Source organism: Sycon ciliatum, chromosome 4 (assembly GCF_964019385.1).
Source record: "Sycon ciliatum chromosome 4, ocSycCili1.1, whole genome shotgun sequence".
Taxonomy (NCBI): Eukaryota; Metazoa; Porifera; class Calcarea; order Leucosolenida; family Sycettidae; genus Sycon; species Sycon ciliatum.
The window spans coordinates 29,411,689-29,428,296 of record NC_088646.1 but is presented as its reverse complement, the minus strand read 5'-3'; the positions used below and the strand labels follow the sequence as shown (position 1 = coordinate 29,428,296).

The 16,608-nt window shown below is 49.7% G+C and overlaps 1 protein-coding gene across 1 annotated transcript in view; it reads left to right on the top strand.

The window, feature by feature from the left end:
• The window catches only part of LOC135813687 (uncharacterized), a 41,309-nt gene that overhangs the window by 20,761 nt on the left and 3,940 nt on the right, over positions 1–16,608 (top strand). The window contains exons 3-8 of the mRNA XM_065326730.1: positions 3,279–3,367; positions 5,038–5,136; positions 5,550–5,621; positions 7,400–7,524; positions 9,065–9,128; positions 9,320–9,442. Coding sequence (XP_065182802.1) covers positions 3,279–3,367; positions 5,038–5,136; positions 5,550–5,621; positions 7,400–7,524; positions 9,065–9,128; positions 9,320–9,442 — 572 coding nt within the window. The remainder of the gene's footprint in view (positions 1–3,278; positions 3,368–5,037; positions 5,137–5,549; positions 5,622–7,399; positions 7,525–9,064; positions 9,129–9,319; positions 9,443–16,608) is intronic.

The following is a 16,608-nucleotide window of genomic DNA, read 5'->3' as shown; positions in this document are numbered from 1 at the left end:
GATTTCACTACATACTCACTGAAAATTGCGCACATCAATATTATTCACCGCATATTTACCGCAAATTCACCGCAAATTATGCCATATTATGGCGCGTTTTTCCCCGCGTTTTTTGCGATTTTTTTCCGCAATTTTCCCCGGGGACAGGTACATGCAAATAATTTCGCGTGAAAGGATTCACGTGACCACCTAACAAAATTATTCTCCCTAAAGCAAAGACCACATCAAAATCGTTGTTTCTCTTCCAAACCTCCCTCTTATGGAACTGCCTCCCACCAAGACTGACTGCAGAACCATCCATTATTGTTTTCAAGAATGAGCTTCGCAAACTCACTTGCAAACATAGTGCTTCGCTCTCCGGTATGCCTACGCCATGTACATAACCCCCCCCCCCCCCCCCCCGTGTGCTCCCCAACGCATTCACGCTGCACAACTTTTCACTACTTTCACTTTAGCTCATACGTGTACATGTACATCCTTCAAAGCGGTGAACCCCTTGATAGGCGACAAGCCTCTGGGTCATCCTAATAAAGATATTATTATTATTATTATTACCATACTGTGGCATACAGGACTCTAGAAGTGGACTTTTGGCGGCATATCAGTATTTGACCCGGGTCAACTGTCTTCATAATCATGTAAACGCTCACCTATTTTGTCTATCGTACAGACTTTCAACCCGGGTTGAAATTTCTCATGTAAACACAGCCTTAGGGGGGAGGGGGCATGGCTGTAGTTCGCTAGCTAGCTGCATTATCATACTCGTAGGCTAGGTAGGATGGCTGGTGCTTGTCATCATGGCCAGTACGTGCATGCAAAACCTACAAGGCTACATGTAGGTCCAGATATTTAGGAGCCCCCCCCCCCCCCCCCACCTGTGCTACGCGCCTGAGGGACATGGACAATGGTTCTCTATATCACGGAAGTTGCTATATACGCGTTCGTGACTAGTGGTGCCGCGTCCAAGTGCATGAATAGAATACCGTATTATTCCCGTAGCTATGCACAAGACGTTACTTCAGTAACGTCTGGCGCTAGCCTGGGTCCACACAGCTTTAATTCCGTATGTGTGTGTTTGTGCCGTCGGCATGCCTGGCACTATCCCGTACCGCACCATCAAAGACAGCTGGCCACAATATTCAAATAGGGCTTTCCAATGCAAGATCATTATATAAACGTGAAGCAACTGTTACTTGGAAGAATGAGTATGTATGCGAATTGTATCAGAGGAATGCATGCAGGGTGATAGTGCGGGTTCGAATCCTAGGTTATGGCTTGAAAAAAAAAATAGGAGCGTACACCAGTCACCTGGTCACGGTGCCTGCAGGGTACAACTTACTAGCCTGTTTGACCTTTTTTGGGTGCAGTCCTGTAACTCGAGTTGAACCTTGGTGTGAAAGTTGTCGCCTGCTGGCGCGGTGACCCGGTGATTTGGGCACCCAGGAGCACGTGACCGCTTGTTCAACCATGTTCGATTGGGAATAAAGGAGGAACGCTGCATCGCAGCTTTCTCGGACCAAAACCAGTCGACTCAGCGTCCAAAAGACTACAACATATGGGCCAATTGCGGTCATCCGTGCTTTTATAAGAACGAAATGGCGCTTTTAGTGACATTTTGAATACTAATCCCCATCTAGTAGGGCGCAGTCACCCAGTTTCGTTGGAAGTGCGCGAGTTCGATTGGGATTAAAGTAGGAAGGGAGCGTCTCAGCTTCCTCGAACCACGACCATTTGACTCAGCACCCCGAAGACTACAACTGGTGAAATTTTGATTTTAGCCTTAACTTCCCCTTTAAGCAGCGGATCGGAAGACAACAGGTTGTCAATCATGATATCCATGGTAGTCTTGTTACTGTTTTCTGATGATCGCTTAGTGCGTGAAACTCAGAGTTACACTTTTCCCGTCCTCTTATTGTTTGGTAGTCTTGTGTACATGTAGTTGTATGTGTGCATAAGCACACCGTCCTAACCTGGTTTCCCTGATAGTCCGTGGAGGTGAGGTAGTTGGATGTCAGGGAGCACGATATATGACGACGGTGCCGCAAGATCCTAGTAGCCAGATCGATGTGCGGTTCGACCCTGGACTTGGAAGTCCTATGTGTGATCCGTGCTTTATGCAACTCATGATGGTAGTCACAACCTGTACATGCTGACCCAAACATGGCCCGGACAAGTGATGCCGCATGTGCATATAAAACATGGCCCGGACAAGTGATGCCGCATGTGCATATAAAACATGGCCCGGACAAGTGATGCCGCATGTGCATATAAAACATGGCCCGGACAAGTGATGCCGCATGTGCATATAAAACATGGCCCGGACAAGTGATGCCGCATGTGCATATAAAACATGGCCCGGACAAGTGATGCCGCATGTGCATATATTCGAGCGTGTATAAATCGGTCCTGCCCCAGGGGTGACTGTAAAAGGCAGCCCTTGGTCGAAACCCGGCACATGATTTAGCGTTGCAGTTGCCCGTGTCGTCCCGCTGTGCGCTGCGACTCCGTGCTGGAGATTAGCGTTCCACTGTAAGCGTTGTCTTTGCAGAGGCTACAGCATAACCAACAGAAAGCCCACTCAGTGGCATCGTCGTATACCGTAAGTCCGCGCATATAAGCCCACGGGCCTATATCCGGATATAAGCCCACCTTCGTTTATAAGCCCATGGGCTAATAAACAGACACAAATGAAACTCGCGTATCAAGTAGAATTTTTCACAATATGGACTCTTCCTCAGTACCATGGTACAGCAGGTCAGTGCAGTTTACCAGTAGAGTATGGTACACCCACTATGGCCACGGACTTGTACTTTTTCGGGAACCGTCAAAATTCGAATATTGGCCCATGGGCTAAAAACGAACATGTTTTACTGGATATTTTATCCCCAAACTACATTATTTCACATATAAGCCCATGGGCTTATATGCGCGGAATTACGGTACAGACTTGCCGGGTCTGCAGAGACCGCACTGCTGTGAATGGTGAAAATCCGCCCGGCGAACCCAGCAGCACGCCCAGGTGTGTGTTCGTGGCCATGCCACACACACACACAATGCAAATGCACACTCGAAATTGCACACGGTGGGTGGCCGTGATGCAGTCACGCGGCCACTGGGTGCTATCCAGGCAGTCACGCAGTTCTCATGACTCCAAGGTGTTGTGTGCGGTCAAGTACTCTACCACTAGCCATGCACACTACTAGTGGTAGTGAAGAGAACACTGCGTCAATGAACCCAAGTTTTTGTATGGCAATGTTCATGCTTGTTTCTCTTTGTAGATGGCTACTATACGGCTGGGGATGTCATCGAATATATCGGTGTATGTGCTCACCAATATGAGCTGCTCCTCCTCCTCGGTGCTACAGCGGTGAGTCAGTCCTTTGCTTGAACACTTTGTTGTTGTTTGTTTATTTAGAGTCGAAGAACAAACAGGCAAATTTGCCTAATTACATGATATCGACTAAAAAGGAGAATAATGTCACTTCTTTTTAGAGTAAATTCATGTATTACAATATCCTTTTCACTACACCTCCAACTAGAATAAGCTCCCCTGGGTGAAAAGTTGGAGACAATAATATTATTGTGGTACGTGGCGTAGCCAAGGACTTCGTGCGTTGCGACTTGGAGGTGTAGTGACAAGATGACAAGGCTACAGCGGAGCTTCAAAGTTCTGAAAAAACATTATGATATTCCTTTCTTCAAGTGGTTCCCAATGGAGGGATGACGGTCAGCTGTGCATTGTAGATTATCATAGATTGTCTCATTGACCCCATCATCTGGATACTCTCCTACTCATCTGGATACTCTCCTACTCATCTGGATACTCTCCTACTCATCTGGATACTCTCCTACTCATCTGGATACTCTCCTACTCATCTGGACACTCTCCTACTCATCTGGATACTCTCCTACTCATCTGGATACTCTCCTACTCATCTGGATACTCTCCTACTCATCTGGATACTCTCCTACTCATCTGGATACTCTCCTACTCATCTGGATACTCTCCTACTCATCTGGATACTCTCCTACTCATCTGGATACTCTCCTACTCATCTGGATACTCTCCTACTCATCTGGATACTCTCCTACTCATCTGGATACTCTCCTACTCATCTGGATACTCTCCTACTCATCTGGATACTCTCCTACTCATCTGGATACTCTCCTACTCATCTGGATACTCTCCTACTCATCTGGATACTCTCCTACTCATCTGGATACTCTCCTACTCATCTGGATACTCTCCTACTCATCTGGATAATCTCCTACTCATCTGGATACTCTCCTACTCATCTGGATACTCTCCTACTCATCTGGATACTCTCCTACTCATCTGGATACTCTCCTACTCATCTGGATACTCTCCTACTCATCTGGATACTCTCCTACTCATCTGGATACTCTCCTACTCATCTGGATACTCTCCTACTCATCTGGATACTTTCTACTCATCTGGATACTCTCCTACTCATCTGGATACTCTCCTACTCATCTGGATACTCTCCTACTCATCTGGATACTCTCCTACTCATCTGGATACTCTCCTACTCATCTGGATACTCTCCTACTCAACTGGATACTCTCCTACTCATCTGGATACTCTCCTACTCATCTGGATACTCTCCTACTCATCTGGATACTCTCCTACTCATCTGGATACTCTCCTACTCAGCGCCCAATGCGTGTGCCATAGGGGTTGGGTAGCTTAGTTTGCAACGTACTGTAAAAAAATGCCAGCTATCACCGTATGGTCACCAATCAACTACATGCAATGCAAAATATCGGCCGTCAGAGTGCCACTAGTTGTACATTTAAAATAATGCATTGTATTACCGGCATGCAGGTGTTATGCATGGTATTACGGGCATGCAGGTGTGAGGGCAGTGGTCAGAGTGTATTTTAAGACTGTGAATACCTCCCGGATAATAGAGATAGAAGTGTCGAGGTCTGGATAATAGAGATAGGAGTGTACATGTGTATGCGGTATGGCCCAGTTGCATCCTGTTCTTCCTACGAATTGTGTGTTGAATACAGCTGGTGCACGGAATGGACACCACGTTCTTCACGTTTGTACCGATGTATGCTGGCTGTAACTTCAATCTCTCTCTAGTCGAGCAGACTTTAGTCTCTGTGGTAAGTTGTCTGGTTACAATTGAACCTGCGATTGACTGTCCTGGAGCCATTTTGAAGTAGTCCGCAAGTAGCTAGCGTTTCCGTGCCTCTGTGACATTGGTAGAATCAAGTCGACGTGACACCCTCAGTGACCCAGTAGCGTGTGTGCGGTTAGTCGAGGTCTGACAGTATAAGCCTTTCCGTGTTGGCATCGCCACGCAACCTTGGCTATCCTTCACATAGGCTGCTCCATGAAGACGTGACGAAACAGTGAATGCATGTAAATAGGACAGAACAAAAGGTTAAGGATATTTTTTGGAAAATCAAATGAGCTACCAGTTGTGTCAAGGAGCACAAGATCAAGAATGACAATGCGAAATAACAGCACAGAGCTATGCATGACGTGTCAGTCTGCCTTTCTCAATTTCCTGCAGATATACCTGGCAGGTCTGTTCTGTGGGTCGCTTGCATTTGGCTTTATCTCTGACGTCGCCGGAAGAAAGCTGGTAAGAGTATTGATTGTGGTGTGCTCTTTTAAAGCATTGCTTGGTCAGTGGCCGGCGGGGAGAAGTATCTTGCCAATGTTAGCTGCTCGGGTCAAACAGTCCGAAGGCACTCTCAGAGGACAGGTTTTCATAGTTTTGTGGAGTAATATAGAATGAACCACTGGAGCATGCGCTCTTCTATACCCGACGGGTTCTGATTGCCATGGCAAAGAAGCGAGGAATGCGAATAGTGAGTGCAGGGTATGATTGGCGTTGGGCTGTAAGGTCACTGAGAGAGCAAAATTAGGTATCAGTCAAACTGTACTCTCTATGTACATCTGTTGATATACAGTGGAACTTCAATAGAAAGTACATTGGCTATGACATATAATGGGATATACAGATATACAGATTTGTCCTCTGCCCTTGGACTCACGTTACACTGTAGTTTCACTGTACTTCAACTTGAATCAGTGTATTACCTGTAAGTACATGACTGTGTATTACCTGTAAGTACATGACTGTGTATTACCTGTAAGTACATGACTGTGTATTACCTGTAAGTACATGACTGTGTATTACCTGTAAGTACATGACTGTGTATTACCTGTAAGTACATGACTGTGCTAGCAATCAACCTCTTCTAATCGCTTGTACCACGCTTCCATGCGTGTCCTCCCCTAGTATTTTCTATCGATGATCGTACACTGTAATCATGACTCACATGATATTTAGGTTCCTTGCCTCATGCCGTTGGTAGCGGGCAACACAAGACTGCTTACGTAACAAACAGGAGCTGTCTCTCATTGTGCCTGTGATGCGGATGTGTTCACTTCAAGGAACTGTCACCTACAGAAACGCTTGTTTTTCACTCACAAAGCAACTGTTCAGTAGATGGGGTAGTGGTCTACCAGAGCAATCACACTTACCACCGTAGTGGTTTTCCAGAAATGAGTAGAAGCAAAAAACCACACTCGCAGCCACATAATAGATAAATAGCCGAAAAACATCTAAATCCATCAAAGAACCGCCAGCAAGCGGGAGAAAAGGCCGTGAAATCAAGTGAAATAGCATGGCCAGTGGTGAGCCTGGGTGACTGGGCAGCAGGGGAGCGCCTGAAAACAATGACTCCCTACATTCCTAGCCGCGACCGCTCAACCGGGCTAGAGGAAAACACGCCTTTCAGCCAAAACACCTTTCTATTTCATTAATTCCTGCCCCGCTGCCAGTCGGACCCAAGAATAGAGACAGCAAGAAATGGTATGTAATAACCAGTGTATTTCATAATCATAAGCCACACACATTGGTATAATATCAAGAAGAACCGCGGAAGACCCCCTTGAAACCAGGGTGGGTGGGCGGGCAACTTCAACTGCCACGAGGAAAAACAAAGACCACGATGGCAGGTTCAACGGAGTTGCGCAGAACAAGAGCAAACGCATGAAAATATTTGCGAGTGAAAAATACATTTTTTGCACTCTTTTGCTACGCTCAGCCGTGAAAAAACAAAACTGTTTTAGCTATAATTATCACAAAGCTGCTTGACTGGCACTAGCCATGCTGGTCTTCTGTCGGATCATGGTGTGGATTTCTATAGTGCTAATACTGTGCAACTGCATGGTTCAGTGTACTGCGGGCATCATACTTGTGCCAATCTACAGAGTACAGTTCAATTTTGAGGTACACATACATGTAGTCCAATGTAGAAAACAAATAGAAACTATTAATCTATCATTACTGCATACGAAGGATTCATGGTTTACGGATGCATCTGTGGGGTTGTTTTCTTGATTGTTCAGTCCCTGGTGGCAGCGACAACACTACTGGTTGTGGTCTCCTCGCTAGTCCTGTTCACCTACACCAGTACACTGCTGCTGATCTTCAGGTTTGTGTCCGGCTTTGCCATCGGCGGCATGAACATCAGGTAAGTACCACATGCAGTGTAGTGTACCTGTCACGGGGTACTGTCATCTTTCGGAGAATTCACAGCTGCCGGCTCATAGCGCACTGTCCAGTAGCGCACACAGCTTCTGATCGATGAGGGTAGTGACCTAGTGGTATTGGTGGTAGTGTGATGAGGGTAGTGAACTAGTGGTATTGGTGGTACGGTGAAGCTTGGTTATAACGACAGATCAGCTACAACGACAAAAAATCCATGGCAGCAGCAATTTTGTATTGATTTGTGTACAAAAAAGATCGGTTGCAACGACAACTCGAATAACGACAAATCGAGAATAACGACCAAATTGTCATGCACCGTAGTGTGAAAATGGGTCAAAATAACGACATTCTCACGACTGCGAAGTACGATGTACGATCGATTCTGGCTTTCACAGCTGCCGCGGGCCGGGTGCACAAGATCGTACAGTGCAGTCTAGTGTACATCGACTGTACACTACACTGCACTGTACACTCGTACACGCCCGGAAACTTCGAAGGAGTGTCGACATGTCGTAGATCTACTGACGGTAAAATACGTGTCCTGTGTACAGGTGTAGTGCGCACTTACCCTCCGTAAGTTCCGTATCTTCTGCGACGGATTTTCGCACCATTCGCCATGCTTCTTTATCCGAGAAATCACTTTCTCAGTTGTCGTTGGACCAAAGACTTGGAAGTTCGAGATGTCTTGCCCTGTCTCTGTTGGAAAGCGAAAGCGCTTCTCCTACGCGAAAAAGTACGCCATTCTGCAGGAGCTGGACAAAGGTGCAAAGTGGACATTCGTTCAAGAAAAGTATGGAGTCGCGCACGGTACTCTCGCTGGCTTCATCAAGAACCGAGAGGAGATTGTGGCCAAAGTGAAGAAAGCGACGTCAATGGATGCCAAGAGCTCTAGGCAGTCGAGTTTTCCTGGGTTGGACGAAGCGCTCCTTGTGTTTAGTTGAAAAAGCACCATTGTGCAGAAAATTAATTTTGCCGCGTTTTGGTGTGTATATTGTGTTGGAAATCCCAAGATCGGATATAGTGACAGATTGCAAATAAGGACTTTTTTGGCGTTCCATCTCGGGTGTCGTTATAACCAAGCTTCACTGTAGTGTGATGAGGGTAGTGAACTAGTGGTATTGGTGGTAGTGTGATGAGGGTAGTGAACTAGTGGTATTGGTGGTAGTGTGATGAGCGCAGCATGATACGTTAATAGTGTATGAAGATGGGAAGGGAGTATGGCGTCAAAGGGAGCATGGCGTCAAAGGGAGCATTTGTGCTTTATACTGATGCACAATGGCCTGTCTGACTTTGACTTTTGAATGGGAAGGCAATGGTGGTGTGAGGAGGGGGTGGTGAGCACAGTGCACGCATTGAAACCAGGGTCTCATTATTATAGGTTGCTCCTGCAGTCAGACTGTAGGCCAGCCCGGCGTTCATGTTTACGCAGCCTGGTCACAGCAAGCCTGACTGGGATCACTAGCACTGAGCCACTAACCCCTGGGCTAATACAAGTTGCCTGTGCCGTGTTGGTCTCTGCTCAGGACAACGTGGATGTTTGAAAGTTTACCAATTCGCCGACATCAGGAAGCACTGCTGACGATGGTGGTAAGAAACCCGTGATATTGCCAGTTCTCCACCGTGAAGCTACCTAGCTGATCGTGTGAAGTTGATTAGCGCAGCCTGTGAAGTGTAATGGTATCTTGAGTATGACGAGTCCTTTATGTCACAGCTTCGAACTGGCCATCTTCTTTCCTGTGTGCCTTGGCGTATGTGCGTGTCCTTATCGGTATGTGCAGACACTTTGGCAAGTGGGCATGATGATAGAGATTCCGCTGTTGCTACTGGCTGGACGCAGGTGGCCATGGCTGGTGATAGGCATTCACCTTCCGCTCATTATTATCCTCAACTTTCTACTGCTGGTAAGTAGAGAGTGAGATCCCAGTACGGCAGCCATATCTTGCCTGGCATTCTGTCTGTGGACAATATACTCTGGATACTATGGACGGCAGACCTTCACATCACGGGACAGACCCGTAACACACTATTTTCACCCTGTGTATGGTAGCTACAAGGTTGTACGCAACCCTGCTTTGGTACGGGGTTGTGCAGAACCTTGCTCTGCGTACAACTCCGTGGGGATAGCTTTGCACTGTTTGCTAGTGTAACCTTTTGAGCCATGTGTCGTGATGTGAAAGTCTGCCATCCAGCCAAATAAAGACTTAGTATACAGCAACAGCAACAACAACAACAACAACAACAACAACAACAACAACAACAACAACAACAACAACAACAACAACAACAACAACAACAACAACAACAGCAACAGCAACAGCAACAGCAACAGCAACAGCAACAGCAACAGCAACAGCAACACCACCACCACCACCAACAACAACAACAACAACAACAACAACAACAACAACAACAACAACAACAACTGTTACGTTTTCTTACTCTTAGTACTCCCTTGTGCTTGTGCCATTGTTCCAGCAGATGCTGCAGGTGTCGCTGACCTGCACAGTTTGTACGAGTACTTGTAGATTTATGCAGTGCGTGTCTACAGCTGTATTTGAATGTGTGCGTACGCTCGTAGTGCACGGTACGCTTTCCAACGGCCAAAGAGAGTTGGAAAGCTTGTGTCTTTGTGGGTAACCTGAACATTTGGGCTCATGCAAAATCGCACCGATTTTGGGATTTCCCCACAACTTTTTGCGTCCGCAAAATGTTGTGCTGGACCGCATTCCTGTCACTTCGCAGTGGCTTTTACTTCGCCATTGCCGAGCCACCGTGCTCACAGCAGAGACTTCTGTGTGTGTTATTGTTGTGAAGTGGACCACAAAGACAGTTGCAGTTGTGCCCTAGGCCCTGTGTCTGTGATACGTGATTTGTGGTGCGTGTTAGCTTACACGTGGGAATGCTACGCGCTTTCATGTGACCTGCGTTACTTCCTTCTCACTGTACTTCCTTTTATGCATGTATCGCTGGCATATGCGACACGGGCCGGCCGGGCCGGAGTGTGTATTGGTTTTGGAAGCATGTGCCTTTGGTTCTGTGAGTTGTTGTTCGCATGCACATGTTGCTGGCCGCGTGGTAATGTTTTGGTTCTTGTTGTGTTGGACCTGAGCTCTAGATTCTACAAAGTTTGTAGCTGTTGTGATTTTACTATGTTCCATGGGTCTGAATAATTGTGTTCTCCGGAGTGGAGTAAAACTGAACTGTGATTCGATTGTGTGCGGAAACCCGGTGTTGACGAAAGTGTGTTGACCTGGGCGCTGAGGAAAAGTAACATAAACTGGCACCTCCGACGGGATCCTTTTGCCTTTCCGTGGTTGCTGAGAGTCGTCGCCATGAGTGAGGAGCGGCGTATCAGCCACAGATCGACGAAAGGAAAGGAACCCAGGCGATATGGATTTTCTGGAAGTGAGCGCTCGAGTACTCGTGCCAGTCCTGGGAGCACTGAACTCGTAGAATTGGAGAGAGCTCGAGTGGCCAGAAAAAGGGCAGAGGCCGAAGTGCGAGTGGCAGAAGAGATTGCTGCACTGCAGGAACAAGTTCTGCAGGGTAAGTTAGCTGTCCTGCAGAAACGGCAAGCCTTGGAGCAAGCTCGTTCCGAAGAAGAATCTGCGCACGAGTCGGCGGCAGGAGCTAGCCCGTCGCCTCGTAGAGAAATTGCTTCGGACGGGGACGTGGTCTTCCAACGAAGTCGTGACGGCGCAAGTGCGACTCTACGATCTTGTATGCCACCACGAGCGGAGTCGGACAGTGCAGTTACCGGAAGTAGGTTTACGACTGATCCTCCGTTACCACTCGCGCGCACCAGTGTTGAAAATGTGAATACACTGGTAGCAGGAACAGCAGCTGCTCAGCTATCGCAGAATGTCCCGGACGTCGTTGACGGTGTGTCTGAAGAGTCAGACCACTATGTGTCATCCAGTAGCGCCTCAAGTAGTGACACTGCTGGTGACTCTACAACTACTGGAACTACAACTAACGCCAGTAGTGGTGAAAGTGATAACAGCCACACTGATAGTAGTACTGTTAGTCACTATGGGCCTGCTTCCAGGCGTGTTGGTACATGTGCTCTGGCCAACGCAGGAGTTGCGTCCAGAGGCGGAGCTGCCTGCACTACCCAGCCAGTACATATGCAGCAGCAGCAGCAGCAGCAGCAGCCGCCGTCGCAGCAGCAGCAGCCGCCGTCGCAGCAGCAGCAGCCGCCGCCACGGCAGCAGCAGCTGCAGCAAGTCCATGTGCTTGGTAGCGCCGTGCGTCCAATGCTGCTGGAAGCAAGTGGACAGGCCCAGCCAAGCCCCGCTGCACCGAGAAGACTGCTGACTCCGAAGAAGAAAAAATTGGAAAAACGACAAAAGAACAAGGACAAAGCCGAGCAAGCAGCTTCACTGTGCAGTGCCATGACTGAGACACTCTCACTCAACCCTGGAGCAGTGCCGTTCCAACCAGCGAAGCAAACACTGTTGCCTGGACCTCAGCTGGCACTGCCTGGACACCAGATGGCATCGCCTGGATTCATGCCATGGAACTCGCCTTATGCTGTTACCAGTCACCTGAAGGCGTTAGAGCTGCCCAAGTTTGATGGGAAGGTGAAAAGCTACCTGAAGTGGCGGCAGCGTTTCCTTCGGCTGATTGACGACAGTTACGCGATGTCGGAGAACCACAAGCTTGCGCATCTGAGGGAGGCCCTTGCTGATGGTTCTGCAGAGGAGCTGATTGCTGATGTCTTGGATGGACCTGGCGCATATAAAGCAATCATGGCCGAGTTGGAACGCTGGTACGGTGGCCAAGACCGAGAGCTGAACAACCAGGAAAGAGAGCTCATGGAGTGGCCAGTCTTGACCAATGAGCGTGACGTCAGCCAGCTGAAAAAGTTCGCCATTCGGCTCCGCAATACCCTGCTTAACATGGAAGCAGTCCAGGTGCAGCCAGGCAGAGAGTTATACCTGGCGCTAACCCGGAAGATTCCTCGACGGCTCCTGGCACGCTACTTCGATCGTTATGATGATTCCAGCTGTGACATACAGGCATTCTCGCAATTCCTAATAACACACGTCCAGAAGCAGATGCGTGTTGAGGAACGAATTGGCCTGGGAGACCGCCCACCAGTATCACTGCAGCCCAAGGAGCACCAAAACAAGAGTAATCGGCCGTTGCCCAGCAGGCAATATGGAGTCAGGGAGCGTACGTTTATCTCCAGTCCTGGGACTCCACGATCAAGCGACTCGTCACAGCCTGGGCCGAAACGTAACTTGGTCGCTTCTAGCAGCCGCAGCAACTCCAGAAAAGAGCAAGCTGCCTCAGAGCAAAGACAGCATGCAGACAACAGCCATGCCTGTGGTAAGTGCGAGGGTGCACACCATATTGCAGATTGTGGCGAATTCAAGAGTCTGCCCGTGCAAAAGAGAAATGACACGATCCGGAACCTACGGCTATGCGTCAACTGCCTGGGAGATGGGCACTGGGCACGAGACTGCATGGCAGCGGTGTGCCGAGAGTGTCAAGGCAAGCATCATCATTTACTGCACCGTGAACGACAAGGCAGTTTTACACCATCACCACCAACGCGAAAAGAGGCTAGCCACCATGTGAACAGCGAATCCCAGCCAGCCAATGACGACGAGGCCGGCTTGACCTCATTCATGACGATACCGGTGAGGGTCGCAAATGGAACAGTGACTGCCACAGCCAACGTCCTTCTTGACTCTGGATCAACATGCAGCTTTGTCACAGAGAGGCTTGCACACCGACTACGGCTGCGAGGAGAGCGCAAGCCAGTGCATGTTGGTGTGCTAGGCGGTCAAGTTCTCTCAGGCGAGCGAGAGGTGGTGTCTCTGTCCCTTCATCAATATGACAGCCAGGAGATATCAGAAGTTGAGGCATATGTGCTGCCAAAGATCACAAGCGACGTGCACGTTGCTGATTGGAGCCGTCTGCGTCACCAGTGGCCACATCTAGCAGACATTGATTTCCCTGCTGCAAGCAATCAACGCGCCATCGACATCCTAATCGGGCTAAATTCAGCAGCACTGCACAGTGCACAGGAAGAACGGATTGGCAAGGCAGGTGAGCCCATTGCAAGGCGCACACCCTTGGGATGGGTCTGTTTCGGTTCAGCCATACAAGACAGCTCTGTCCAGCACACCCATCATGCCCTGGAACTAACACAGACAGGCCTCGACTCGCTTGTCCGTAACTTCTGGGACTTGGAAGCGGTCGGCATGCAACCGTCTGCTGAGAGCTACCTGTCACCTGACGAACGCCATGCTGAGGAAATGACTCGACAGCAGCTAGGGTACGCAGATGGTCGATTCGTTGTCGGTATTCCCTGGCAGAATGGAGCGCGTCCTCAGATCACGAGCAACCGAGTGCAGGCCGAGGATCGGCTGCGTTCGCTACTGAGGTCTCTAGAGAGAAGACCAACCGTTCAGATTCGCTATGCAAAAGTGCTAGAGGAGTACCTACAGAAGGCGTACATTCAGGAGCTGACATCTGATCAAGTCCAGCAATGTGGCCGTGCGCAATGGTTTCTGCCGCACTTCGCAGTAGTCCGCGAAGACAAGGCTACAACTAAGGTCCGTGTTGTGTTTGATGCTGCAGCTCGCTTCAACGGCACGTCCATCAATGAACACATGTACGCTGGGCCACGACTGCAGAATGACCTCGTCACAGTACTGATCCGGTTCTGCATGCACCCTGTGGCACTGATTGCTGATGTGTCGGAGATGTTCCTTCAGGTATCACTACAGCCTGAGGATCGCAGATATCACCGATTTCTTTGGAAGACCGGGGACGGAGTCAAGGCCTATGAGTTCACCAGGTTGGCGTTTGGCATCCGTGCATCGCCATACCTAGCAGGCAGAGCTTTGCTGGAGACGGCCGAGCGTTTCGGAGCGAACTACGACCCAGCAGTCAGTGACACAGTTCGCAAGGCATTCTACGTCGACGACATGTTGAAGTCCTTGCCTGACGACCAGAAAGCAATGCGTCTTCGGTCTCAGCTACAAGACCTCCTGAAGAAAGGCGGCTTCCATCTCCGGAAGTGGTTGAGCAACAGTGAAGCAGTGATGGAATCAATTCCACCGGAGCACCGCGCGCCGGCCACGTCTAAGTCCATAACGGCACAAGAGTCGTGTGGACAGCCCTCACAAAAGGCACTGGGCGTAACGTGGATGGTCAGCGAAGATTATTTCACGTTTCACTATCAGGAACCCACATCCGCTGCGTGCACGAAGCGCACCGTCCTCAGTCGCATGGCATCACTGTTTGACCCCAGAGGGCAACTAGCACCATTCACCATCAGGAGCAAGTTGTTGTTCCAGGAACTATGTCTTGCGGGGCTCGGCTGGGACGACCCACTGCCTGAAGAGACGGCGGTAGCTTGGCAAGAATGGTTTGCGGAGATGCCTAAGCTAACACAGCTACGCATTGATCGCTGTTTTCAAGATAGCACAACGTCGATGGGTCTGAGTGTGCACACGTTCACCGACGCATCAGAACGGGCCTACGCCGCTGCGTCATACGTCCGAGCAGAGCGACCAGATGGTACAGCGAAGGTTACCCTGGTGATGGCCAAGGCAAGACCAGCACCGATCAAGCGTCGATCCATTCCGATGCTAGAGCTGCAGGGAGCGGTCCTGGGTGTGCGTCTTGGGACGTACGTTAGCGAAGCTCTTGGTGTGAGAGCAGCCGACAGCCACTACTGGAGCGATTCCATGAATGTCCAGTATTGGATTCGATCGCCCAGCCGAAAGTTCAAGCTGGAAGTCGGCAACCGGATATCGGAGATCCAACAGCAGTCTATGGCACGGAACTGGCGTCATGTTCCCGGAGTCAGAAATCCAGCTGATCTCCCCACCCGTGGGATGACAGTCACACAGCTGGCAGAGGAGAGCAGGTGGTGGCATGGACCATCGTTTCTGGCACAGCAACAGAGCGAATGGCCAGATCGCAGGATAGCTGTGCCGAAGGAGCTACCACAAATGCTCAAGACTCCTGAAATCACGATGACGGCAATGATGTCACCACCGTTGCGGCTAAGTCCAAACAACTATTCCTCGTGGAGCCGTCTTGTGCGGGTCACGGCTTGGTGCATGCGTGCCATACACAATCGCCGCAAGAGCCGACTGCCACAGCTAGCGCTCAGCGACGCCCGTGTGAAGATTGCAATCAAGAACAGCAAGGAGGTTGCCGTGCCCGAGCTCTCACCAGCTGAGTTTGAAAGAGCGGAGCACTATTGGATCATGTGTGCGCAAGATGAGAGCTATGGTGAAGTGACGAGCACGCTGAGAAAAGGGAAGGAGTTGCCAAGCAGTGCCCCTCTTCTCAAGTTGCAACCGCGCATCGACGAACAGAGTGGATACCCCGTATTAAGAGTTAGTGGGAGACTGCGTACGGCTTACCACTTGGCATCTGAGTTTCGATCGCCAATTATTCTCCCAACTCGACACCGAGTGACAGAGCTGATCATTCGGAGAGAGGATGAGCGATGCCGACACAGCATTGGCACGAATCACATCCTGTCCAATCTCGCCAATCACTACTGGCTTGTGAAAGGCAAGCAAATGGTGAAGTCACATCGGCACCACTGCGTGGGATGTCAGAAGGTGTGGCGCAAACCAGCCACTCCCAGGATGGGTCCTCTCCCAGACCTCCGCACGCAAGGACCACTTCTGGCATTCGCCCGCACCGCTGTGGACTTCGCCGGACCATTTCTAGTGAAGAGAGGTCGAGGACGTACACAAGAGAAGAGGTATGTGGCAGTGTTCACGTGTCTGCAATCTCGAGCGTGTCACTTGGAGCTGGTTACCTCTCTCGACACGACTGGCTTCAAGATGGCCCTGACGCGATTCTGCAAGCGTCGCGGCACACCCGAGATGTTGCTTACTGATAATGGAAGCAATTTTGTTGCGACAGAGCGAGAGCTGAGGGAGGCAGTCGCCCAGCTTGACCATGCCGACCTCACATCGGAGTATGCAGGCCAAGGGATTGAGTGGAAATTCAATCCGCCTCGTTCTCCTCATTTCGGCGGCGTGTTCGAACGGATCGTGCGCTCCATGAAGCAAGTTCTCCA